The 26,314-nt window shown below is 44.4% G+C and overlaps 1 protein-coding gene across 3 annotated transcripts in view; it reads right to left on the bottom strand.

The window, feature by feature from the left end:
- LOC138481461 (glutamate decarboxylase 1-like) overlaps positions 1-26,314 on the bottom strand; it is a 719,240-nt gene that overhangs the window by 568,402 nt on the left and 124,524 nt on the right. Inside the window, exon 1 of one of the 3 annotated variants that reach the window (XM_069613614.1) lies at positions 10,903-11,047. The exons of 1 other annotated variant lie outside the window; for it this stretch is intronic. Coding sequence is in view for 1 of the 2 variants with exons in the window: in XM_069613615.1 (XP_069469716.1) it covers positions 8,967-9,042 (76 nt within the window). In the remaining variant the exon portion in view is untranslated. Of the gene's footprint in view, positions 1-8,966; positions 9,111-10,902; positions 11,048-26,314 lie in introns of those variants that run through there. One more of the 3 variants, XM_069613615.1, reaches the window with a different exon arrangement.

Here is a 26,314-nt window from a genome sequence, read left to right as displayed (position 1 = left end):
TTATGTTTTGGGCAGACGTTTAGAAGTGAGAAATGAAAAAAGGCCAACCTGCCTTAAACCCCTGCATCATCAGCATTCAATATGCGCAATTTGTCGTGCTGGATTTATAAACCTGTATGTTAAATATATGGTACCTCTGCATTATTAACGGAAATCTGACAGTAACATGAGTTTCCACATTGGGAGACCGGTACATAAATGAAAACTATATTCTGCTTTTACACAGTGTCTAGATCAGAGAAGGCACTTTGCAATGTAAGAGGATCCACCTGCTGAAACTTTCTACAGCACGTGGAATGCACTTGTCAATTTGCATGCTCAACCCAACAGATTCTGAGTCAATTCAGGAAGTTGAGAAACAGGTTCAGATCCCACAACGGATGGAGTAATAGGTTTGCCTTTAACCCGTACTTCCCCATGAAATGTGTAATATCAGCCAAGATTTAAAGCACATTTGTTGTGATACAAGGGCCTACGCCATCTCATGGACAGCAGTCTACCACACATTCATTTTGTGTTTCCCATCGCTGGTAGAGCTAACAGCAATCTACCATCAGTGCTAGACCCCTGCTGTGATGTGATGCTTGACGTTTGACGCAAACAACATTATACATGCACAAGGTTTTAGCATGCTGTGACAAGGTGGCCAATAACCCACTGACAACAGTTATTTAGTTTAAACTTTGTATTAGAAACATATCTCTGTGAGGTAATTGGGGTTCCCCATCAAGGGGTGGTCAGTGCACATTTCCTCAAACTTGTAATGGTTCCCCCTCCCAAGCCCATGCTCCCGTTCTGCCCTCAATGTTACTGTAAGATTGGCTATCACCAGGGTGCCCTTACTATATGCTCTTGTTTCTCAAACTTAGGAGGCCCAAAGACCAGAATGTACTCTAACTCTCTCCTCATGGACTTCCTAAGGACCTAAGAGGATAGCCTGGTTGGTCTGTCGTTTCACCTCTGATGCCAGTCCCTTCACCTTCTACCCACTGAACTTTCTCCTCTTTTCGCTCACACTCTCCCCCTTCTCTCTTTCTTTCTCTTTTGCTCTCATCTCTCTCGCTCTCTTTTTCTCTCACCTCATTCCCTTTTCTTACTGCTGTCTCTTGCTTCTTCTTTCTTCATCCTCCAACTCTCTCTGCCCTCTCTCGATAGTAGCCGAGCAAATTTAATGAGTGGTTTACATAATTCTAATCAGAAATATATGCCTCCCCGGGACAGGCAGAATCCGGAAATATTCAGGCCTATCTGGAGCTGACCATGCTTTGGCTTGAGGATGGACATAGGGAGTGGTTGGGGAGACCCATTGCAATAGCTGAAATAAACAAAGCAATACATGTGATGGCACTGGGTAAAGCACCAGGCCTGGATGGGCTGACAATTACATTCTACCATAACCCTATCATATCACATCAACTCTGTGATAAAATGCTGTTACCTACGCATTTGCATTCTCTGCTGCCTCTTTCCCTACCTGACCTTCTCGTACTGAGTCTTTGCAATCATTTCTATCATCCTTTCACATCTAGACTATGCTAAGCCCCTATACCTACAGGCCCCAGCATCGCAGCTAAGAAAACTCAGAGTACAAAACACTTATGCCCCAGACATCTCTCCTCCACCCTCCATGCCATTCATTGGTTTCCGATTGGGCAATGATCCTCCTTCAAGGCAGTGTGCATCACCAAGCGAGCCTTTTACAATACCGGACCGGAATACCTGCAGCATAAACGTACACACTAGAGGCCTAACAGAAACCGCAGATCAGGCTCAGCACTTCTTCTCATCATTCCAATGACAAAATCAACCTGTATAGGTGGCTTTTCCTTGCCAGTCCAAGCACCCAACATCTGAAACTCTCTCCCTTTAACCATCCAATGCATAGAGGAGCACCTCGTATTCAGGAAGGCTCTCAGAACCTGGCTCTTCCTCTTTGCTTGGTCACACGCTTAGTCTGGATCTCATGCCCAACTCGTGAGCTAATCGCCGCTCACCACCCTGGCAGGGATATCGGGTGCACAAGAGCAGTCCATTCGGTGGACATAGCTCTCTTACCCACTCCTATATGCTATGCACTGCATCACTAAAACTAATATGCTTCACTCCTTCACCTGACTCTTGTGCACTGCATTCCACAGAATGCAGTTGAGTCCCATGGGTGGTTCGGTCCAGCTGTTCACATAGCCGCACACATTTGACATGCACACTATTTGACTATACCCTGCCCTAAATATACATTACCCTCTGCCTGTGTGCTACCACCCATAGACTACAGCTGGGTCCCACGGAAAAATCGGTCCATCTGTTTACATAGCTTCACTCTTTTGACAATTTGACACAGCACCCGTCCTGACACCTAATATTGTCTGATGTTAGTGACCTAGCAATTCCCTCCCTACCTTTGATTAGGCTATAAAGGGACTCATGCATTTTACCACTACTCTCGCTACTTCTCAAACTCAGACTTCAGTCTTCCAAAGGGTGTTCCTTACCACAGTACTCCAAGGCCATACTAATGGCAGCAGGTGCTATACAAATGCCTCATCATATAATGTAACGTGCTTAACTTTTCTTCAAAAAACCTCTATTGGATTGTGTACAAACATAAGGACACTTCCTGGTATCATGTGGAACCCCACTCGACTGACGGAAGAACGTGCGCATTCTAGCATGGCAGGCCCATTCACAGGCGGGCGAGGATGAAACTGTTCAATTCACACGATTGCTAGCTTCCATTTCTGGAAGGTGTGTACTTCCTGTGAGTCTGACAGGTCTTTGGCGTGACTCAAGTCTGTTCTCTCCAAATAAAGGAGATTAACATTTACGGGAACACGCACAGCAGTTGAAGGAGTTCAAATGCCTTTGTTTGAGATTTCACGCAAGTTTGCAAGCTGTTATTAAAATAAATGACCGCCTGCTAGTAAACGAGTGTCTTCAAAGGCCACAGCTTTATTATATTTAACAATTTGTTTTACGATTCGTGAATGGAATGTCTTCCACTACAAGATGAATTCTGTAGACCCCACAGTGTTGTTCGAATTTCTATTTTATCAGGACGAGAAGGATCGTAAAGTGCAAGCCAAAAAAGCTGCATTGCACAGCAGCAGATTGAGACCAGGGTCCCTTTACATACTCCAACAAGAACTGTGCTAGGGTGCGAATGCTCTTTCTCGGCAGACCTAAAAGGGGCTTGGTCGTCTACTCGCTCCTGAATTGGAGCAATATTGCGATCGATAGGTTACATCCTTCCAGTGCCACTTAAGATCAGTGTTTATACCACGATTTTCGGGGCTTAAATACCTCTTTGCCTTTAATTAAAAGATGAGATGCATTTATACATGTAGGACACACTACACCCACAGCACAGGGCAACATTGCTCAATGTATGGGGTCATTTCTGTGTGTATATGATTTATTAAGATTGTGTTTAAGTTTCTATTTAAATTCAGGATGTATGGATCATTCTGACATCAGACTGCATTCAATAGGATGGGTAGGGTATGTTTCATCTCCATGAAGGCATCATGAAGAAAGTCCACATATCTGGCTTTGGCAGTGCCAATAAGTGATGCTACACTTGCTTTCTTATTCGAGAGAGGCGGGGCATGCAACACCTTGGATGCAACATAATGTTGGGGGTATTGTGTGTCCATTTGTGTAAGGATAAAGAAGTAGGTTTTCAATTTCCTTCCCGTTGTGCTTATTCCAGTTGGGTGTCTTGTGTCAGTTGTAGGGTATATATTTGCCAAATCCTATTGACACATATTTATATCCACTGATGCCCAATTTACCTGGCCACAGACACAAAGCAGTTGGAGAGGAGCACAGATTCCCTAATCACTCTCTTCCATCAATTACTGTACTCCCCATGCCCAGCTGTTTCTAATCCTTGCTGTGGGAGGCAGCGGGCCAGGTGGTGTACAGGATCCATAGAGTACAGGAATTATTAGGGTATTTATTTTGCACTTATTTTCTGGATCCGATGGAGAGCTATACAATCATAGGGGACAGCGCATGTTGAGGGGAGCAGATAAATAAGGGAGCAGGGCCTGAAAAACAGGGGAGGGTGTGTCATTTAGTCGCATTGGATCTACAAGCACCTAGGGGAGGAAACAGTGGAGAGCCGATCCTCCAGGCTTAGGTAGGGTGGGGAGTTGAGTGTGGATATAGGTGTGAGGGAGGAGCCATTCCTTCAAGGGGAAGGTCTTGCGATCCTTCCTGGACTGTAGAAGTGATGGGGCAAGTCTGTTGATGGGGTGGAGTTTCTAGAGTCTTGGAGTGTAGACAGAGAAGGCCTGTCTTTTGGTAATTTACTTCCTGCGCCAGCGGTGTTGAAGTCTGCACATGTCCGTACTTCTGGTGCATCACAGGCCCCCAGAGGTGCTGCGTTCCTCAGTAGGTAGCTTGGGGACTTCAGGATGACAGCCTTGTAGATGATGCAGCAGCAGGGTATGAAGATGATACGGGCTTGCAGTGGGACCCAGTGCAGGTCAATAAGGACTGGGGTGTTGTGGTCGAAATGCCAGAGTCCTTTGATGAGACGTGCTGCATCACGCAAGAGGCTTTTTCTTCATGATGTGCTGTCCTCTGGCCCTTCTTTCCCACGGGGTGTTAGATTGCATGCTGTGGCAAGTACACATTCTCCATTTACACATGCAGGCCTCACTTTGATCAGAAAGCTGAAGTGTATGTTTTTAACTAAACCAGGCAGCTCCATTTTCAGATTGTACAACTTTATAACAAAGGTTTTGAGTCATTGAATAATGTAGAGTTGAATGACCGGTATATTGGATGGTAGGAGGAAAGTGTGAGTGAATGTAAAAATATGTAGGTGTTTTTCTGAGAGTATTCTAAAGTGACAACATTGCTTAAATGGAGCGAGCTTCCCCTTACCAGAATCCCATCTAACAGTGGGTGCTCTATTTCAAAAAAAGTCAAGTCAGCACCAGCAGAGCTGGTCTCAAGTTTCATGAGCATGTAACAATCACTGCCATTCATATTGTGGATACTTGTATAATTCTGCTGAGCACTGTCCACAGATACATTCACAGATGAAATGTGAATTGCCCACATTTGATATACACAGGTATCATGTCACTTTATATGTAGCAGCTTCTCATGTTAGGTTTCTCTTTAAAGTTCATTCGGCACTAGGGAAGCTGCTTCACATCATACGGATGTCTATTGACACCTGTTGCTCTATACATGTAATCTGATAAAGTCACCGTTTTCTGGAGCTCAGTTTTCCTCTGAAGGCATCAATACATCACTTGCCAACTCCCATCAGCATGACATTGTTGTCTGGCATATCCTAATAGCCTCGAAAGTAGAGAGTGCATACCTGACAGTATGAAGAGGCATGCTTCCAAAATATGCATCTGTAGTATGCACTGAAACAAAGTTAGGACCAATTTCATATTTACTTTTGTTGAAATTTGAACACAAATTAAAGTCGTTTTCCATGTTGACGTGCAATAACGTTGTCATTGACTGTAATCAGTGGTGGCATGATACTAGCCCCCTAAACCATGAGGCTGGATTAATCCAATAATATAATAATATTCTTCCAAAGATAAGTGGCTTTGTCTGGAAAGAGTTGAAGTCAATGGATTTAAATATTTTCATACTATATTGCTTACCACTTATTGGCTTATCACATAGAAGCGAGATTTGCTGAATGCAGCCCACCCTGTTCAGATATGAAAGCAGATACCACAACTACACCCAGGAAATTCCTTATAGGTCCAAGTAGGATTGTGGCATCTCACTCCCTTTTGAGGCGGTCTAGATTTCAGTGAAAGGCTGAGGCTGTGCACACTTCATAGGAAGCTCTTAGCCGAGGTGAACAACTGAAGACAATTACAGAGGATGCTCGTGTATCTAGAGGTGAAAGGAGGCGGCGTGGCTAAGACAAGTTGCACAGAAAGAACTATCCTGCCATTTTGGATTTACTCTTTGCAGAACTTTCTCAGCCTTACATGACTTCCGACAGGCACATGCCTCTTAGGATGAACAACAAAAGAGAGACGTCAATTAATTAAAGAGACGTTTTTGATTGGCTCCTAGTAGAAAGCTTCAAAATACACCAATCCTCCACTAGAGCACTGCGTGTATGATGCTACTGACACCATTCCCCTGCTAGGGTGCTGGGCATCCGATGCTACCGACAGCAATCCCCTGCTAGGGTGCTGGGTGTCCGATGCTACTTACACAAATCCCCTGCTAGGGTGCTGGGTGTCCAATGCTACCAACACCAATCCCCTGGTAGGGTGCTAGGGTCCGATGCTACCTACACCAACCCCCTGCTAGGATGCTGGGTATCTGATGCTACCTACACCAATCCCCTGCTAGGGTGCTGGGTATCTGATGCTACCTACACCAATCCCCTGCTAGGGTGCTGGGTATCTGATGCCACCGACACCAATCCCCTGCTAGGGTGCTGGGGTCCGATGCTACCTACACCAACCCCCTGCTAGGGTGCTGGGTATCTGATGCTACCGACACCAATCCGCTGCTAGGGTGCTGGGTATCTGATGCTACCTACACCAATCCCCTGCTAGGGTGCTGGGTATCTGATGCTACCGACACCAATCCGCTGCTAGGGTGCTGGTGGTCCGATGCTACCTACACCAATCCCCTGCTAGGGTGCTGGGTATCCGATGCCACCTACACCAATCCCCTGCTAGGGTGCTGGGTATCCGATGCTACCGACACCAATCCCCTGCTAGGGTGCTGGGGTCCGATGCTACCTACACCAACCCCCTGCTAGGATGCTGGGTATCTGATGCTACCTACACCAACCCCCTGCTAGGATGCTGGGTATCTGATGCTACCTACACCAATCCCCTGCTAGGGTGCTGGGTATCTGATGCTACCGACACCAATCCCCTGCTAGGGTGCTGGGGTCCGATGCTACCTACACCAACCCCCTGCTAGGATGCTGGGTATCTGATGCTACCTACACCAACCCCCTGCTAGGATGCTGGGTATCTGATGCTACCTACACCAATCCCCTGCTAGGGTGCTGGGTATCTGATGCTACCGACACCAATCCGCTGCTAGGGTGCTGGTGGTCCGATGCTACCTACACCAATCCCCTGCTAGGGTGCTGGGTATCCGATGCTACCTACACCAATCCCCTGCTAGGGTGCTGGGGTCCGATGCTACCTACACCAACCCCCTGCTAGGATGCTGGGTATCTGATGCTACCTACACCAACCCCCTGCTAGGATGCTGGGTATCTGATGCTACCTACACCAATCCCCTGCTAGGGTGCTAGGTATCTGATGCTACCGACACCAATCCGCTGCTAGGGTGCTGGTGGTCCGATGCTACCTACACCAATCCCCTGCTAGGGTGCTGGGTATCCGATGCTACCTACACCAATCCCCTGCTAGGGTGCTGGGTATCCGATGCTACCGACACCAATCCGCTGCTAGGGTGCTGAGGGTCCGATGCTACCTACACCAATCCCCTGCTAGGGTGTTGGGGTTCCGATGCTACCTACACCAATCCCCTGCTTGGGTGCTGGGTGTCCGATGCTACCGACACCAATCCGCTGCTTGGGTGCTGCTTGCTTATAGTCTCGCAACTGGCATTACGGGCAAAGGAAACATTAGAATCTTTTTATGTGCGAATACTGGCAAATATTCTGGGCAAAGGCATCATGAAAATGTTCCGGAAACTGCTCCTCTGCACTGTTGATGAATTGGCATCTATTGGATTTTTTCACTTGGAACCCTACAGCAATGATTGTAAACTGTGTGGCTTTCTGCCCAATTTTTCACAGAAAGAGCACTGAAAAATGCACCATTTTAGGGCATTATTTTAAAAAACAATTCTCGGGGTGCGACCCCCTCCTGCCGCCCAAATTTCCCTTGCTTAGTTTGGGCACATGAACTATGATATTTGTTGCACCCCCACATTCATGGGAAATGTTTACACCCCACCAATTAAGACAATCACGAGTCACATCTGCGAACCTTGTCCCTTTTTTTTTTTTTTAAAGTTTTGCGGCTTTTTCTAGACTTAAAAGACGCTTAAATGAGCACTAACCGCAAGCCAGCTTTGTAGTATTTGAGACTGCACAAAAAGCTCAGCCAGTGTGGCACAAACAGCCAAGTGGTTATTGGTAGCATTGTTAAGTGCACGGGACAAGCCCCAGACCATGCAGAAACATTGCAATTGGTTACACGCCATCATTTGCCCATGGACATGAATGGGATTCACAAAGCTAAACTGCATTTTAGCCGCACGACTTGCCCAAGTCATTAGAGATGGACACGTACAAAACAGAAATACTAGAAATCACAGCATCCTGAACAAGCATTGGCAATGCCAACAGTTTGGGCTTTTGTGTAGGCATGGGAAAGGCACTTGCTAGGCACAGCTGTGGGTGTATTAACTGACCATGGATGGTAGTAGGTGCAAAATTGAGGGAGTACCTGGGCATCTAATAGCAATGCCTGGCAAAATGCTCAATACCTATACAAAACACACATCTTTGTCAATGTTGGTTTATAACAGGGCTTCAGTGAAGGACATGCAGACTGCTAATACACCTAGTGGCTGATCATTTCATATTTGCAAAAATTGGGAGTTCTCAAAGCCTTCCATCATTTGTATATCATAAACCTGGTGTCAAAACAGGACAAAATCAATCTTTGATTGATGAGCATCTTTGAGAGATTGTTGCAAAGGCTGACAGAATCAGATGTAAAGTTGATGACTTATTGTTGGGACATCCCATCCAGGGCCGATTTGCTGCCCTCAAACCGAGCAGTGTCTGCTACCTGCTCTTCCCGCTTAGGTCACCATCACAGCCTCAACTCCTGTGTTTTAAGAGGGGAAAGGTAGTTTAAAATGAAGGGTCGCTCTACCGGCACAGCAGAGCTGAATGCCGAACACAGGAGCACGCGGACATAGGAGCTTCACTCCATTAACCCTATCTGCAAAAACAGACTCACCTCGGTCGCCTACCAGATGGCGTACAGAAAACACCCCAGTCAGTTCCTGGCCCTCAGAACGAAAGAGCATCCTCATAAGTGGCAAAAAAGACAGGCATGCACCCACTTCCTGCTGCAGTGTTAAGTAGGTGTTCACCGATCCAGCAGCTAGGGACACAGTGTTGTCGGATGACCCTCCCGTCTCCAGACACTCCCCTAGCGTCCCCGACAGAGGGATGTGACTGTAAATCAGAGGTAAGGACAGTTTGAATATTGTGAAACCAGGGGATTTGAACTCCAATCCTCTCTTCTCTATTTGAGAGGGGCCGTGTGAACGTGCTCGAATAACCGCCCTCCCGCCTCTTATGCCGCTTGGTTGGTCAATCTGCAAGTCTTTGGAGATAGACACCATCCCATCCCAGTCAACAACATCATGAACAGGGAAAACAGCAGCACAGGTACAATTTCCAACAGTGGAAAAGCGTGCCCCAGCACTTCACAAACGTGATTGTGTGTCCCACTAACCCGGTTGAGCAACTGGCCAGACTCAATTGCCCCAATGCACACTGTTTGAGTCTTACACCACCACAGTGCCACTGGTTCAGTCCAAATTAACAAATGATTTCAACGTTCAGCTTCCATATTGCCTCCCACCCGCACACACGCGCGCATGGAGTCACACAACTAGTTGCCCCCCCTAAGGTCCCCTGATAATTGCAACCTTCAAGCACATAAATTGAGTCTCACAAACAGATGTGCTCTAGTTAAAAGCCCAGTTAAAAAAGCAGCTCGCTATATAAAAATGAGTTTTAGATCTTCTGTGCATCATTTCTTTGGCATTCACAATCGTATGTGCAAAGTGTACACACCCTAACACGCCCACAGGAGTTACTACAAGCTTAACTGAACACAGTGCACGTGTGTGACTGGAGAAATATGACACACATAAACAGCAGTCACGCTGCTTAGACATCTCCTGCGGTGGTGGGACCAAAGGTGCCCCCGATCTGTGCAAGGATCCAGCCTCCGACCTGCAGGAAGCCACCAGCTCAGAGCTATCAGAGTGGGAGGAGCCTGCCCTGTGATGACACAGCGTGTGGAGAGGCTATATGAAAATCCCCTCTTTCCATTGGCAGCTGAGGGACAGGCCAATGCAGCTGAATAGTGCCACGTACCCAGCATGCACTCTGGTTGTCATCAAGCTGGACGTACAGCATGGCAGCCACCATGGAAGCGCTCAAAGCTCAGTTCACATGCGGAGGACTTTTGGGCGGGGAAAGGCACAAATGGGTGGGATTAGCCGTAGGGATTAGCATAGCTAGGGGCAGGGAAAGGCAGGGCCCATAACCAAACAACACCACTGTGTGTCACTACTCAGATGTTATTCCTCCATATGTATACACAAATCAGTATTTGAATGCAATAGTTTGGGTTTTATAGATGTTGCAAGCAACACCTAATAGCCCAAACTATAAATCCTTTGGGGGTGGGGGGGGGGGCACGGATGTCAGCAAACGTTTGGAAAACACATAAGAACACTTTAACGAGAACATACAGTTAACAATTTAGAACAGCACGTAAAACGTTGCTATTGCGTTTCACACGTTGCTTGCACGTGTTTCCTATGTAGAGTAAGTCAATGAGAATAGCCTCATGTTTACAATGTATTCATTCATTCCTCCCGTTTCTGAGAGATGTAATACCAGCTGCCAGAGATGACCCATGTTAATGGTACTCAACGCATTGCCCAGAGCTGGGTGGAGGACTGAGTGGAAGGTGCGTCCTGCAGGTTGAAGACGTTTGTCAAGGGCGATGCTTAACTCGGTTAGCTATCTTGCAGAAATATCCGTGATAGAGACTAAGGACTGAGGTGTAATTCTCTAGAAAACTCCTGTGACTTAAACATAGCACGTTCTTCGCATATGATGGTAGGCATAGAGTGCAGAGGTTCTCTTACCTTGGGAGCTTTACTATGTTCGCTTTTCTGGGGGCCGGGGGGGTGTTTTGTCGTCGGGCTGGTTTCTTCCTTGCCCGCCACAGCCCTGTTTACTCTGCGTCAGCCTTCTGGCTCCAGAGCCGCCTCCCTCCCGCCTGACACTGATGCAGTTTTACTTCGCAGCGACGGTGTATTCACTTGTCTCTTGTGGTTAGAACATTTACAGCTTTTCTTGTTTAACTGACATGACTGGAGGAATGTGGCATTTCTTGACCTGCACAATTAAAGCCAGAGATAACAGAGGCTGTAACACGAGCGCACATGCCACGCATTGCTCAATACACCAGGTCGCACTTGCAAAATTCATGTGACACACAGCTTGCCACATTTTTCGCAAGTTGCTGTGCAGTGTCCATGCAGATAGTGGTCCAATTCTTTTGTTTAATCCATTCTTGATCTGGATCTTAGTTAAGTAATTACATGCTTTCTCATGTTGGCTGCTCCAATCTTTTTTTTATTGCTGTTTCACGGCTCGGATCCTTGCAATGTCTTCATTTATCTCTAAATCGCATTCCATTGCCATTATCGCATTTCTTGTTGCCAGTACATGCTAATTGTTCCCCTCAAGTCCTTTTCTTCACTGTGAGTCCCGCAGGTTCAGTGTGCCCCAAAGGCACCCCGTTTCTCTGTGCGAGTGACCTCATGAAACGGGCTGGGTGGGCTTCCCTGGTTGGTGGCTGCCTTGGTTTGTTTCTAGAGGGGAACGAGTTGCTATTCCATGAGTGTGTCCTTACAGGGAACCCCTCCGTAAATCCGGTACAGAGTCCAACAGTATATGTTTGGTGGTATCCCGCCGGTAAATCTGTCGGGATACCACCAAACAGTATTACCATTACCAGCATTTGGTCTGGCAGAATAACTGCCAGATTACAAGTGCCGATAAGGGCGGTAAATCCCCATTCCATTTGGTACCATAGGCCTCCATGGGGGATTTGCCGGTATTGTGCAGAGCTGGCTGTTGCAGTAACATGCCGTTAAAAGGAATTACTGGCACGTTAACACTGCACCGGTCAACTCCTAATGAGGCCCATTCTCTCTACAAGAGAGGGAGGGCAATACGCTTGGTGCCATATATGGTCATGGTTACTGTCCTGCCTAAAAGAATGAGGGTCGCAGCTGCCAGAAGCACATTGGACCCGCTTCTGAATAGTGTCTAGAGTTTGCAAAATTTCAGATGTAAGTCGCAAGCCACACAAAGAGGTCACTCGTCGTCACTTGTGGATAGAGGGTAGAGCACAGGACTAGCGCACAGGAGCCAAATCTTTAACTATGTGCAGGTGTAGCCCTAGCAACAACCAACAACCATGGCAAACGAATTTGTGACATCTCATGAATAGCCTAAACACAGATGGTTCCCGTTTACTTGAACGAAACCAGGGAAATAAAATAATTATATCGAACAGCGTTCTATGGAATCAATCACCACATAGATTAAGTTTGCTAAGCTACTTATTTCTATTTTACAAACCATTTCAGTTGCAAACATTATATGTTCCATGACTTCCATAGGAATCGATTATCAACTATTTGTATTTTCAAAATGGTGAATCTTCTTGCTGCGGCAAGGCCCAACCAGGCTGAAACACGTGGGGTTGCTGTTGTTCAGAAGAGAATTGTTAGGCATTTCGGCACTGGACTGCCCTTGGGCAGGACGAAGACTGATATGTAGTGGAAATTTATCTTCTGTGAAAGCATCATGAGCTAAAGACTCTGGTTGAGACTCTAACCCGGGATATAGGCCGGTACTAGAGAAACTCCCAGAACCACCTTGTTTTTGCATATTAAGTAACTTTGGTTTTCACCCTAAGTTACGAGGGCAATCCAGACGCGGAACCCTTGCTCACTGTCCTTAGAGAGACACAGCTCCACCTCACTGACAAAGCCCAACCAGTCCAAAACACGTGTCTGGGGTTGCTGTTCGTACTCTTGTTCAGAAGAGATTTGCCAAGCATTTCGGTGCTGGACTGCCCTTGCACAGGAATAAGACTGATATGTATTGGAAATTTCTCTTCTGTGAAAGGATGGTGAGCTAAAGACTGGTTGAGACTCTAACCCGAGATACAGGGCGGTAGTAGAGAAACTCCTAGAAGCCCCTTGTTTTTGCATATTAAGTAGCTTTGGTTTTACACCCTAAATTACAAGGGTAATCCATACGTGGAACCCTTGCTCACTGTTCTTAGGGAGGCACAGCTCCACCTCACTGATGAGGCCCAACCAAGCACAAATACGTGTCTGGGGTTGCTGTTGGTACTCTTGTTCAGAAGAGAATTGCCAGGCATTTTGGTGCTGGACTGCCCTTGGGCAGGACAAAGACTTATATGCAGTGGAAATTTCCCTTCTGTGAAAGGATGGTGAGCTAAAGACTCTGGTTGAGACTCTAACCCTGGATATAGGCCGGTAGTAGAGAAACTCCCAGAACACTCTTGGTTTTGCATTATTAAGTAGCTTTGGGTTTTCACCCTAAGTTACGAGAGTAATCCAATCCTTGCTCACTGTTTTTAGAGAGGCACAGCTCCACCTCACTGATGAGGCCCAACCAGGCAGAAACACGTGTCTGGGGTTGCTGTTGGTACTATTCTTCAGAAGAGAATTGTCAGGCATTTTGGTGCTGGACTGCCCTTGGGCAGGAGAAAGACTGATATGTAGTAGAAATTACTCTTCTGTGAAAGCATGGTGTGCTAAAGACTATGGTTAAGACTCTAACCTGGGATGTAGGCCGGTGTTGTATATTGTTTTTATGATGAACACCCGTAGATAGCACTAGTGTTTTCTGGTAATTTATTTACATTAGGAGGTCCCCGTGTGGGGGCATCCTCCACAACTCAACGACGCTTCTGTATGATTCTGAAACACTTGTGTTCTAGAATCATACAGCGCGTCACACTGATAACACAAAAATTCAATGCAAATCAACACATTATAACATCTCCCCCTCCACCCTCTTTACAGAAACCTAAGAATAGAGAGATGAAAGAAAAAATGAAACAAAGGTAGCAGGTTGATAGAAAAGAAATTAAGTACTATGAAAACTTCCGTAAAACATATTCAGAAAGATGCAGTGACACAGTACAATTTACATGAATAAACTAACTTTCTGGTGAATTTAAACTACTCTTGTGACACATTACAAAAGGATATGGCCGGATCGTAGTACACTCCAAAGACTCCTTGTCGTATGCAACCACTGCTGTAATTGCACCACCAGTTTCAGTAATACACATAGTCCTTCTTGATATTTTTGTATGATTTTCCTGTTCCTGGATGACATGACATTATCACCAACAGTGTTCTTAGAGAACTCCTCTAACTTGGGGTAGATCTCTGTCTTTGGCTGGCGTCTCCCTCTGGAACAGCCTCCCTGCCACTCTAAAACTTGAGGGGAACCATCTCCGGTTCCAAAAGCATCTCAAGACCTTCCTCTTTTCTTCTGCCTTCGCTCCCCCTCTCCTCCTCTCCCCTGCTAATCTGTTCTCTCTTGGCACCGTGCACCTGGACACCCTTTGTCTTTTGGGCCCAGGTACCTGCTCATCCTGCCACCCTCCCGCACTGCCTCCGGGCAACCCCTTGCACTGGGGTCTGTATATGTACCCATACAGCCCCCCCTTTTTCTTCCTGCACTTATCAGACCTACCCTGTCTGCTGCCTTAAACCTAGCACTTGTAAATTGCTGGCTGCATTACCACTGTTTGTTGCCTTTATTATTTATTGTTATTTATCTGTTTCTCCTCTGCTTCGCACTTTCCACCTCTCCCCCTTCCATGCACTTTTCCCCTCCCCCCTCTCCCATGCACTTGCGCGTTCTCAATGTCACTGGGACTAGTAAGATCGCTGTTTTGTTCTCCCCTGTTCCCCTCCCTTGCCTTGTTGCGCTCTGAAACACTTGTGTACGAGTGCGATAGAAATAAAATATCAATCAATCAACTCCCGTACTCTCTCATTCGTAGGAGCCTCTTGTACCACACTGTCTTTCAATAATTCACGTCATTTTGCTAGAATAACATCATCACATGATCATTTCTTTCCATCCTCCAGAATCACCCATTTCCTTGAACAATCCATCACTCTTTGTGGAGCTCTAAATCTAGATTCACCTTTTAACACTCTCCTTGATTCTTTTACCCGAATCCAGTCACCTCTCACAATTTCACTTTCTGTCACATGCTTCCTACTATCATAGTGTTTCTTGTACTCATCTTGTCTTTTTTTTTACACTCCTGACAATTTCATCCCTGTTGACTTCCTTGTTCTTTCCAGGAGCAAGCCAAGCAGGTCTCAGTCTATTGGTAGCCATCCGACCTCTCATTAGGGTAAACGGTTCTTCAGCAGTGACAGAATGTGGAGTAACTCTATATGTGTTAAGTGCTTCTTTCAAAGTCTCCTTCCAAGGTAAATTATTGGCCATCGCTAATTGAATAGTTTCCTTGACAAAACCATTCATTCTCTCAACTCATCCATTTGCAATTGGGTGATACAGTGCAGTAGTCTTGTGCTCGATAGCCCTTTCCTTAAGAAAATGTTGAACTTCTACCGACATGAATTGGGCACCATTATCTGAGATCATTTCTCGAGGGTTTCCTTCCCTGTTGAATATTTCCTCCAGAAACTTTACCACTTTCCTGGAAGTGACTGTACCCTCTGCTACTCCGCATTCCACCCAATTAGCAGTGTAATCTACTAACACAATAAAATATACCTTCTGAGGACCCAATGTCTCAAACGGTCCTGTTATGTCAATGGCCAATTTGGTCCACGCAGATTTAGGAATTTCCACTGGTTGAAGAGGTGTGGTTTGTGTAGTCTTCCCTTTATCACTCACTGCGCAAGCAGTGCAATCCTTGACAAAAATGTCCATTTGATTCCACATGTTCAGCCACCAATCCGATTCTCTTACTCTTTTCTTAGTCAAACTTCTTCCCGCATGACCTTCATGAGCAATAAGCATTATTCTTTCTCTCAAGGACGTGTGCAGAATTATCCGGTCACCTCTATAAACACACATATCGTCTCTGGAGATCTCATCCTTTACCTTTTCCCATGACTTAATACTTGTATCAACTTCTTTCCAGTTACTTCTGATAGCTATCCTTAGATATTCTTGTTCGACATTGTCTTTGTTCGCCCGGGCCCATTCTTCCTTCCAGAAACTTGGATGTATTTGGGCCACTATGCACTCAGAGTCTTGTTCTCTTGCTGTTTCATCATCTCCGGTATCACCACTCTCATCGTCCCAAGGAAGTATAGAAAAACAGTCTGCAATAGAATTGGATTTCCCAGGAATGTGCTTGACTTGTATATTATATTGCATGATGTCTAAGGTAAACCTTCTTATTCTCGGTGAAGATAAATGCGAGTTTTAGAATTCAACACATGAATTTATGTGTTGAATTCTAAATTTATGGTCAGTTTTCAATTCAACTGGAACGCCCCAATTAAGACTTTTAAAATGTTCAAGAATCCACATAACTCCCAAAGCTTGTCTTTCAAAGGTGGAGTAATTTCTCTCTGCACCCTTAAAGACCCTGGACGCAAAAGCAATAGGGACCACTTTTCCTTCCTGTAGTTGTTCAAGAACACCACCCAGTCCAATGTTGCTAGCATCAACAGATATCATGGTCTTAAACTTACAATCGAACATTTTGAGGGTTGGAGCCTTATTCACTAGTCCTTTTATTCTATTAAATTCTTCCTTGCAGTTATCCGACCATATACATTTTGCTTGAAGAAAGGCTGTGGGTTCGCAAGTACGGTGTGTGCGCTAGTAATCACTGATTGAAATAAAGTTTTATCAAAAGAATTAATAAAATATCAGCAGCATTACCACCTACACAGCCAGACCACCCTGGCTGGAACTAAAAATTGGTAGAGGATAGGGTGAGGTGGAGATGCGCTAGATATTGCAACAATAAGGCACAACAAATAATATAGTTGATATTTAATAATAGCAGAAACAGCCGACACGTGTTTCGACACGCTGGTCGTTCTCAAGGCGTACGCAGAATGACTTTGTTGATAAATCGTGAAGGGGTGATCCCTCAAAATGAAGGAGGCAATGTAAGACTCAATCGGGGATCTCCTTGTTAATTGTCAGCTCGATTCACGAGTCATATACTTACGCGGCCATTACGGCAGGGATTGTTATTTGGATGCGATGTCCGATTGAGTCTTACATTGCCTCCTTCATTTTGAGGGATCACCCCTTCACGATTTATCAACAAAGGCATATACATTTTGCGCCTGTGCCCATCACTTCTCTCATGTACTTAGTTCTGTCCGCATAGTGGTCAATATATTTCGAATAATATTCTGCTAATCCTAGGAAACTCTGGAGTTGTTCTTTATTCACAGGTTCTGGAATGTGTAAGATAGTATCCACCAAGGTTCTCTTTGGTTTAATTCCTTCAGCGTTTATGCAGTGTCCTAGGTATGTTACCTCACTCCTTCTGATTTTGCACTTGTCAATTTTAAGCGTGAGACCTTTCTCCTGGATGACTTGCAGTACCCCTAGTAATTTTGCATTATGTTCATCTGCCGTCATTGTAGAGACAAGTATATCATCTTGGAAAAAGTAAACGCCCTGTATGCCACTGAACAATTGTTGCATTACCCTCTGGAAGACAGCTGCCGCTGACGCTAAGCCGAAAGGCATCCGTTTATATCTAAATGCCCCCAAAGGAGTGATGAAAGATGTAAGGTGTCTCGATTCTTCATCCAACACAACCTGATGATAGGCAGAGGATAGATCTAATGTTGTGAAGAACTTCGCTGGTTTCATTGTGGTGAGCATTTCACTTATATTGGGTAATGGATGGTGATCTACCCAAATATTTGCATTCAGATCTCTTAAGTCTATGCACATCCTGATTGAACCATCAGGTTTCCATACAATAACGATTGGAGAGAGCCATTCTGAACTCTCTATTGGCTCGATAATATCTTGTTCACATAGCCTTACCAGTTCTTTATGCAAGGCTTCTTTTGTGCCAATTGGAATATTCCTCACTGGGTGAACTATCGGCTTAGCACCTCGCTTCAATATAATCCGATGTTTAAAACCTTTCAGAGTGCCTATGGTTTCGTTGAAAACTCTTGGGAAGCTTTTCGCTAAATTCTCACTTGTTTCGGAACTATTTTTGGTAATACTCAATATGGGAATACTTACACCTGGGTGTATCTTGATTTGTATTGATGCCTGCTCCCACCATCCAATGATGGAGAACCAATTATCTGCTACATATAACTTGCAGTAAGTTTATCTTCCTCTAAAAACCAAGTGTACCCATGTGTAACCAATTACGTTGATGGGCGTCTTACCATACCCTGTCGCCCTTACTCTTGTCGGTTGTAACTCTTCAATTTTCCCTCCTAGATCCTTTACAAATGTATCTGTGTCAACCATGGTATATGGAGAACCTGTTTCTACTATACCTTTTAAGGACACTCCATTTATTGACGTAGGTACCCAGGAGCCCATACATTTTTCAGACAGTGTGAAAGCCAAAATTTCGGAACTATTTTTGGTAATACTCAATATGGGAATACTTACACCTGGGTGTATCTTAATTTGTATTGATGCCTGCTCCCACCATCCAATGATGGAGAACCAATTATCTGCTACATATAACTTGCAGTAAGTTTATCTTCCTCTAAAAACCAAGTGTACCCATGTGTAACCAATTACGTTGATGGGCGTCTTACTATACCCTGTCGCCCTTACTCTTGTCGGTTGTAACTCTTCAATTTTCCCTCCTAGATCCTTTACAAATGTATCTGTGTCAACCATGGTATATGGAGAACCTGTTTCTACTATACCTTTTAAGGACACTCCATTTATTGACGTAGGTACCCAGGAGCCCATACATTTTTCAGACAGTGTGAAAGCCAAAATTTGTATTTCCTCATCAAGCCCATCCGTGACAAACAACAGGCCACTCGGATTGTTTATCTCTTCCAATGCTCTTATGCTCATCATATTATTTCTGGGATTACGACCTCCTTCTCTCTGCACTCCAAGCATATAATGCGATATAAGACTGCCTCTTCCTCTGGTACTCCTGCACACCTTGCCGAAATGACCACCATATCCATTTATAGCATTCTTCTGAAAATGCTGGACATTCCCTTTCCACATTTGTGTGCTTGTATCTGCCGCATTTGTGACATCTGTTTTGTGACCTGTTCATGTATTCCCTATCTCTCTTTGCACTGGTGTTAACATCCATCCTGGTCATTCTTTTCACCAAAGTGATCAATGTCTCTTCATCTTTGTCATGGTTTCCATCTTGCGCATTTTGAATGCATCTCCCTTCAGCATTCTCCGTCCTACTCTGTAATTCTTTCATACATTTTTCTCCTAACTCTATTGATCTGGATATTTCCATAGCCTGTTCTAAAGTTGGATCCTTTGCCTGCCTGCCACAGTCGCTGTTGTATACGGGGATCTGCAACTTGTAAAACCAATTGATCTCTTAGGTACTCGTTAGCTACACTGATGAAACTGCAGGTCCATATTAGACCTCTTAATGCTGCCATGAAGGTGTCTACACTCTCTTCTTTATTTTGTCATCTGGAGAAAAATCGGTACCGTTCCAGGACAATGTTGGTTTTGTTGCCAAAATGTCTTGTTAATTTTATTAGTGCAGACTCATAATTTCTGCCCCCACTCGTTGCAGCAGCTGAGTCACTAGAACCTTCCACGCCATCTGCTGTATCAGGCAAAGTCCTGAAAATGTGCAATGCTTCTGCACCCACACAATTTAGCAACGTGGCTTCCTTTAAATCATCATTCCTCACCAACGGCCCTTAGATAAACTTGAAAACTGTCTTGCCATTGTACATGTTGGATTGCCTGGCTGTGCCAAAAATGGAATGGGAGCTATCACGTTTTGCATCTCCACCGTGAGTTCCTTTAAAACTCCTTGACTGCTTTTTTTTTTACAGTTCACTAAAGAAGCTGATAAGCTTCAGTTTATCAGATCGTTGTAAGCACCATTGATTGTCTCTTTTTGTGTTATGCTACAGCCATATAATTGTGCCCATTATTCTTCACACGTAGGCCCTCTCCTTATTCATGTGAGTGCTTGCGGCGACTGTGCTTTGTACGGGCCGCTCTAAACATTGTAGGTATCACTTGCGATTCTTTGTGCAGAAAGCTTTGAATGTTGTCAGTATCACTTGCTATCCGGCACCGTTTCATTGTCACCACATTGCTACGGCAACCTGACATTTTTAAAAATTAAAATGGCGCCACGTTTTTCACATAACTAGGTCCTTTATTCTAGTATTTTGGTCAGTTGCGCATGCTCAAGTTCGTAAAATGCTCTGTGACAGGGACTGGTTTGCGTTTATCAGTGCAGGAGCTGCAGGTCCGACAAACTCCAAAAAGGTGGTGGGGGAGGCAGTACTCCAGGAATATATTTCTTCTGGGGGTGATGGTGTTTCTTTGTTCCTTACTTTAGTTTTCCTGTATGTGCTTCTAATTTGTTTGCATTGTGAGTCTTCATATCTATTGTTTCTACTAACACAAGTATGTAGTAAGTCTTGAATTATTAGCTATTTATTCGATGTTTAACATTACTCAAAACTCTGATAAGGTAGCATTCATTATTTTACTATCTAAAATTACCAGATTAAAAATAGTGTACTTCTATAGTGCATGTTGCATCCATTGCCTATGTGTATGTATGATTAGGTTCCTGTATTAACAACAACATTCCAATGTAATGTTTTGTTTAGATGAGTACATTCTTTAATGAATTAAGTCGTTCATGATAGATCTCCCGAACACCCCTGACATCTCGTTACCAACTTTATAAAAACACTCTCTTGTACAGACTTTTCATCAAAATATATTTCATATATGATGTCATCAATGACATTTGTGATGTCATCTTTGATTTCTTGGATGTTAGTCTTAGCAGTGTACAGTGGTGGTGCGATTTATGGTTGCTAGCTTACCATAACTGGTGAATTCCTGGGGGGTTTTGGTTTTACTTCTAACCATAACATCCCTTTAACAAAGTTTTTTCACTGAATTTCATAGATTTTTATTAGAGCAACTTAACTACAACGTCCTTTTAACAATGTTTTTTCTATTAATTTCAAACGTTTTTATGAATGAAAATGTTTCATGATGTTACATCACTATGTATAAGTTATTAACAATTCCTCGTTTAACATATATGTAAGAACTGTAAACCTCCTTTAACAAACATATGTTTTGCAATGCATACTGATGTGTGTGATTATCAGCAGCGCATGCTCGGGATACAAGTCATGGTTGAATTGCCTAGGTCATGAACCTCGACCATGACCCCAGCCCCACCAAACCACCCCTGTTATCCACTGCACCTACCCTGCATCCTAGTTCAGTGTCCACTATACCCTCATAATGTGACCCATGACAAGTGCTCATGGCTTGCAGCCATGGTCAGTCTCCACAATCCATGGGGCAGGGGCTTTGGCCATGCCGCATTCCCTAATAGGAAAATCAGAGTAGACATTTGTCCTTGCGAGGGCCACGCCCACTGCTGAGGTAGCAAAGTTATATCACTATTTTTTGTACTTCTTTTTGACACTTTCAAAAAAGTAAAACACAGGACAGATTTGCAAAGCATGCTTTCACATCCTTGCTGATGCTCCTCGCGCAAGTTTGCTGCAATCCTGTCCAGCACTTCGGGCTGAAGCGGCAAGCAGAATCTTTTTTCTCATTTAAACCAAAGGCTTCAGCCATGCCGCATGGCCCAATATGTAAATCAGAGTAGTCATTCGTCCTTACCAAGTGCCAGGTACACTCTCCATGCCCCAACGTTATATCACTATTATTTTGACTATTTGACACTTTGGAAAAATAAAACACAAGACAGAGTTGCAAAAGCATGCTTTCAGGTGCTTGCTGATGCTGCTCGCGAATGTTTGCTGCAATCCTGTCCAGCACTCCGGGCTGTAGCCATGATCATCATTTTCTTTCCTTTCAAACCTCTCGATTTTAAAAAACTTTACCACATAGCCTGTCCATGGCAGCCAGCCCACTTTAATCCCATTGCCGGTCCCTCATGGTCATAGCCACAAGCCAGATTTTCCCGGACAATCTGGCCACTGCCCATGGCCAGAGGCTATCCTTCAGTCACCAAAGATATATCACTATTTTTTGTACCTTCATTATGAAACTTTTCAAAAAATAAAACAAAGACACATTCGCAAAACAATATTTTCCGGTCCTTGTCAATAGTCCTTGCATGTGTTTGCTGAAAATCCATCCAATTCTTTTTTTTTTTAAGTGAAAAATGTATGTACAAACAATTCTCATATAACTTAGCTCACACTTGACAAAATACATTCAGAGTATGCACAAACATTCAAGGTTGGGTCTATAATCTTTCTGCAACTTTTTGTGCAGGTTCGTCAAATGGCAACAAAGTTATAAGGCATCTAAAAATGTTGAGACACACTCTACTTTTGCCCCCTCTTGACAAAATCCCACCAAACTTAACAGTGACATTCAAATCCGGGTCTAAAGTATTTTTGCAAACCTTTTGTCCAGATCTGTCAAACAGCACTACATTTATAAGCCTTACAAATATTTTGGGACCCCTGCTCTCATTTTGCCCCCTCTTGGCGAAACAGCACTGAACGTTGCATAATCAGCCAGGGTTGGATGTAAAATGATATTGCAAAATCTCATGGAGTTTCATTGAGTGACGTCAAAGTTATCAGCCGTCCAAAAACTGCTTTTCACAGACACTGTAATGCATAAATATGCATGATGTCTGCGAACATCAGAGAAGAAAGAACACCTGATTTTTGGCTTTTTATGGCCCTATTCCATCCCATCCTCACCATCATCCACACAGATAGTTTCATTTGTTTGACAGGTGCAGTGTTGTGTTTTTTAATATGCTTTTACAGCGATGTCCACGGACAACGGGCACTGTCCACGAATCCAACATGGCGTCCATTTCAGAAGTTTTTACGTACCTCACGTTTTTAACCGACCAATCAGTGGGCAGATGCAATGCCCCGTGATTGGTTGAGACGTCTCCGTGGCCCCCAAATCCGAAAGTGAGTCGGCGGTCCAGACGCAGATGTCACTAATGATTTGTACCTACTTTTTGGCTATGTTTTGTAAAACTACTGGATGGATTTACACCAAAATTTACAAAATCACGCTTTTGGGACCAAGTCCTCGCTCCTGGCACCCATTTGGTGACAATCCGCCCAGTGGTTTGGGCTGTAGGCACAAGTAACATTTTTTTTCCATTGCGTCTGAGAATTTCCACACATTTTAGGACCCCCCCTCTACAACTTTGCCTCCCTGGACAAAACAACACCAAACTTTGCAGAATCACTCCAAGGCGGCCATATACTTTTTTTGAAAGGTTTGGTGAGGATTTTCGGGGGGGAGGGCAAATTTATAAGCTGCCGAACTTAACCATAACTACAGGGCTGCTAGCGCAGACCCTCTTATATTTCAATCTCATTTAGTGTACGGATAACAGATATCTGTAAAACTTTCATATGGAACGGTTTGACTGACCAAGATTACTCTTAAACACTGCTGCAGTGATGGATTTTGTATACATCTTTCTATGTGGAACCAGCTTAGCTTCTCTGATGGTAGGCTATAGAGGCCTTTTATTCAATTCCCAAAAACGTAAAAGGTCATACCAATCTACTAGCAGACTTAGAGGACCTACGTTGACTACCAGGTGAATCCAGGGTCATAGTCAAAACCCCATGCACCACTCACACAGCCCTTCATTGAACAGGATCTATCTAACTTTAGTCGTGATTCAAATATTGAATCGCTTGTAAAACAACTTTGTTTTTCTGACTTCCTTCTACCGTCCCTTTTCTGATTTCGCAAACAACTGTTCTGTGGTAAATGCTTCACGGGTCAAGCCACTGTCCCTTGGTAATCTCGTCCTTCCTTAATCGGGTATCATCAGAGCTCTCAAGTCTCCCCATTCCAGTCGTGAGAAAGCCATTCAGTCCCGCTCAATTCTCGGAATTCTGGGATTTGTATTCCAAATTGTAAAATGCCAAAGGCATGAAGGCAGAAGTACAAGTGCCACATTATTAATAAAGAAAGAGTACTTGATCACTTTCTCACACCCGAATTTGGAAAATTCAGAGCATTGTATGAGTCGATTTAAGGAAACTTTCAAAAAGGACTTAACACCCACCGTTTCAGCATCTTCTGATTGCAAACTGTAATGAATGGAGGGTGTCCGTCTCCCTCTCTATGGGTCCTGCTAAATCGCTGCATCTTGTCAAACCAAACTCCCTCTAATGTTCCTCATTTTACCTCCCATTCAGAGCTGCTCTACAGATTGGGGTGTGAGAACCCTAAAAACACCAAATACACACAAACATTATAAATAATCAGGTTTGCGAGTTTTACTACCCAGAATTGGAAATATTTCTCCTGCACCACATCAATGCTGGTTAAATCCTTGGTGCAAGGGAAAAATAAGAGAAGACATTTTAGACACGCATGTCATACATGCCAAGCATTCAAAACACATATTCCTGTTGTTCCATAATTCGGCATTCACCCAAAGAAGTTAACGAAAGGGTACTGATTCCTGGAGCTCATCCAGAAACTATGTTGGTATGCATGGAATTCCATGCCCTTCCATCCCTACACATTGTGGTACACACGCTTATATTGGTGAACTCTTGTATTCTAGCTGATTGCAGCAGAGAATAACCACATTAGAATTCCTGAGACGCAACTCTAACCCACAGCACAGGTGACGTCTCTACTTTTGCTAACCTAATGACAGATTTCTGCAAAATCTCTACGTCCTCAGGCAATCGCAATCATTCCTGCCACTAAGTGCTAAGGCTGTCGCCAGAAGCACGTTTCACATTGTCAAAGTCAGAGCAGTAATAACAGTCGCAGGCAGTCCTCACAAGCAAGACTATAATACACCAGGGATGGAAGAAGCACACCATTAGACATTAATTAGCTTCCACGTGTTGACATCCTCAGGTGTACTAGCCAATCAGGAAGTTCAGACGTGGGCTTATATCCTGGTACTGGCCAGCAAATCTAGCCCCCTGATGAGCCAGACACCACCATATCCTCTCCTGGGAACGTGCTACAAAACAGCCCACAAATCCACAGCACCCCCCACCTCCGGCCCCCCACACGTCCCCTTTCCCCCCATCACTTACCTACTTTAATCTCCTCATGGCCCCATGCCCAGATGTCCTGTCCTGTGCTGTTACCTTTCACTACCTCCAAAGCCCACTTTGCCACTCTTTATGGCACCACTAAATGGAACAAGCATTGGCAATGCCAACAGTTTGGGTTTTTGTGAAGGCATAGCAAAGGCACTTGCCAGGCGCAGCCGTAGTGGTATTAACTGGCCATTGATGGTAGCAGGTGCAAAATGGTGCGAGTACCTGGTCATCTAATAGCAATGCCTGTCCAAGGGTGGGCCCATAACCAAACAACAGCAACAGGCTTTGTGTAACTCCTCATATGCCATGTCTTTCTGTGCTCTCATTGAATAGTTTTGGGCTGTAGGTGTCGCAAGCGACACCTAATCGCCGAAACTAAACATGGAGAAGGGACTAGGAATTGTGTTCTTCTCCATTTAATTGGTGGCCATCTTCTTTTGTATTTTTTTTTTGTTGTGAAACTGCCATCGTGACCAACTTTCAGAAAATGGTACTGTCACAGCGGACAACATGTGCTAATACCTATTTCGCACTGAATATAGGCTTTTACCATCTGGTAACAGTGCGATGTACCTTGCTTTGCTTGTGCCTGTAACTTAGTTATTGGAGTTATTGCATGTGCACCATCCAATCAATAACAACCAATATCAGGGTTGTAAAAAGCGTATACTTTGGAATTCACAACGAAAACTAAAATTGCTTCTCAATGAAGAATTGATAGGACAGTTGAGAACTGGTCTCACTTGGACTAAGGTAGCGCCCTTCAGGAACACTCTGGGCTGATGTAAAAAGTGTCACTGCCATTTGATTTTCTCCAGGATCCTGAGCGGCCCAAATGCAGCCTCGGTTTCTGCCCTTTGGTCATAAAGTGAGTAATTGTAAGAATGCATTTCAAGATGTGTTTCATTTAGCATCCAGCCTTAGCCTTTGTATACAGAATAATATCCCCACAGATTTCCTTATCAACATGCATGGGAGCAACTGAGGTAGGACGGGTGGGAGAAATGTTTTGCAAACTGGTTCGTTCGGGTTTCTTAGATAGCTAGCTGGGTTGCAGACAGCGACAAAATAGGTTTATCCCCTAAGATTGCCATTGTGAACCTGTTTATCCCACAAGATTGCCATTGTGAACCATTAAGAGAGGATAGCCACCACCTACCACCTTCGTTATGGTTTTATCTCGTTC

Source organism: Ambystoma mexicanum, chromosome 5p, assembly GCF_040938575.1.
Source record: "Ambystoma mexicanum isolate Mex_15411 chromosome 5p, UKY_AmexF1_1, whole genome shotgun sequence".
In the NCBI taxonomy this organism is placed as follows: Eukaryota; Metazoa; Chordata; class Amphibia; order Caudata; family Ambystomatidae; genus Ambystoma; species Ambystoma mexicanum.
This window is presented reverse-complemented; position numbering and strand designations above follow the sequence as displayed.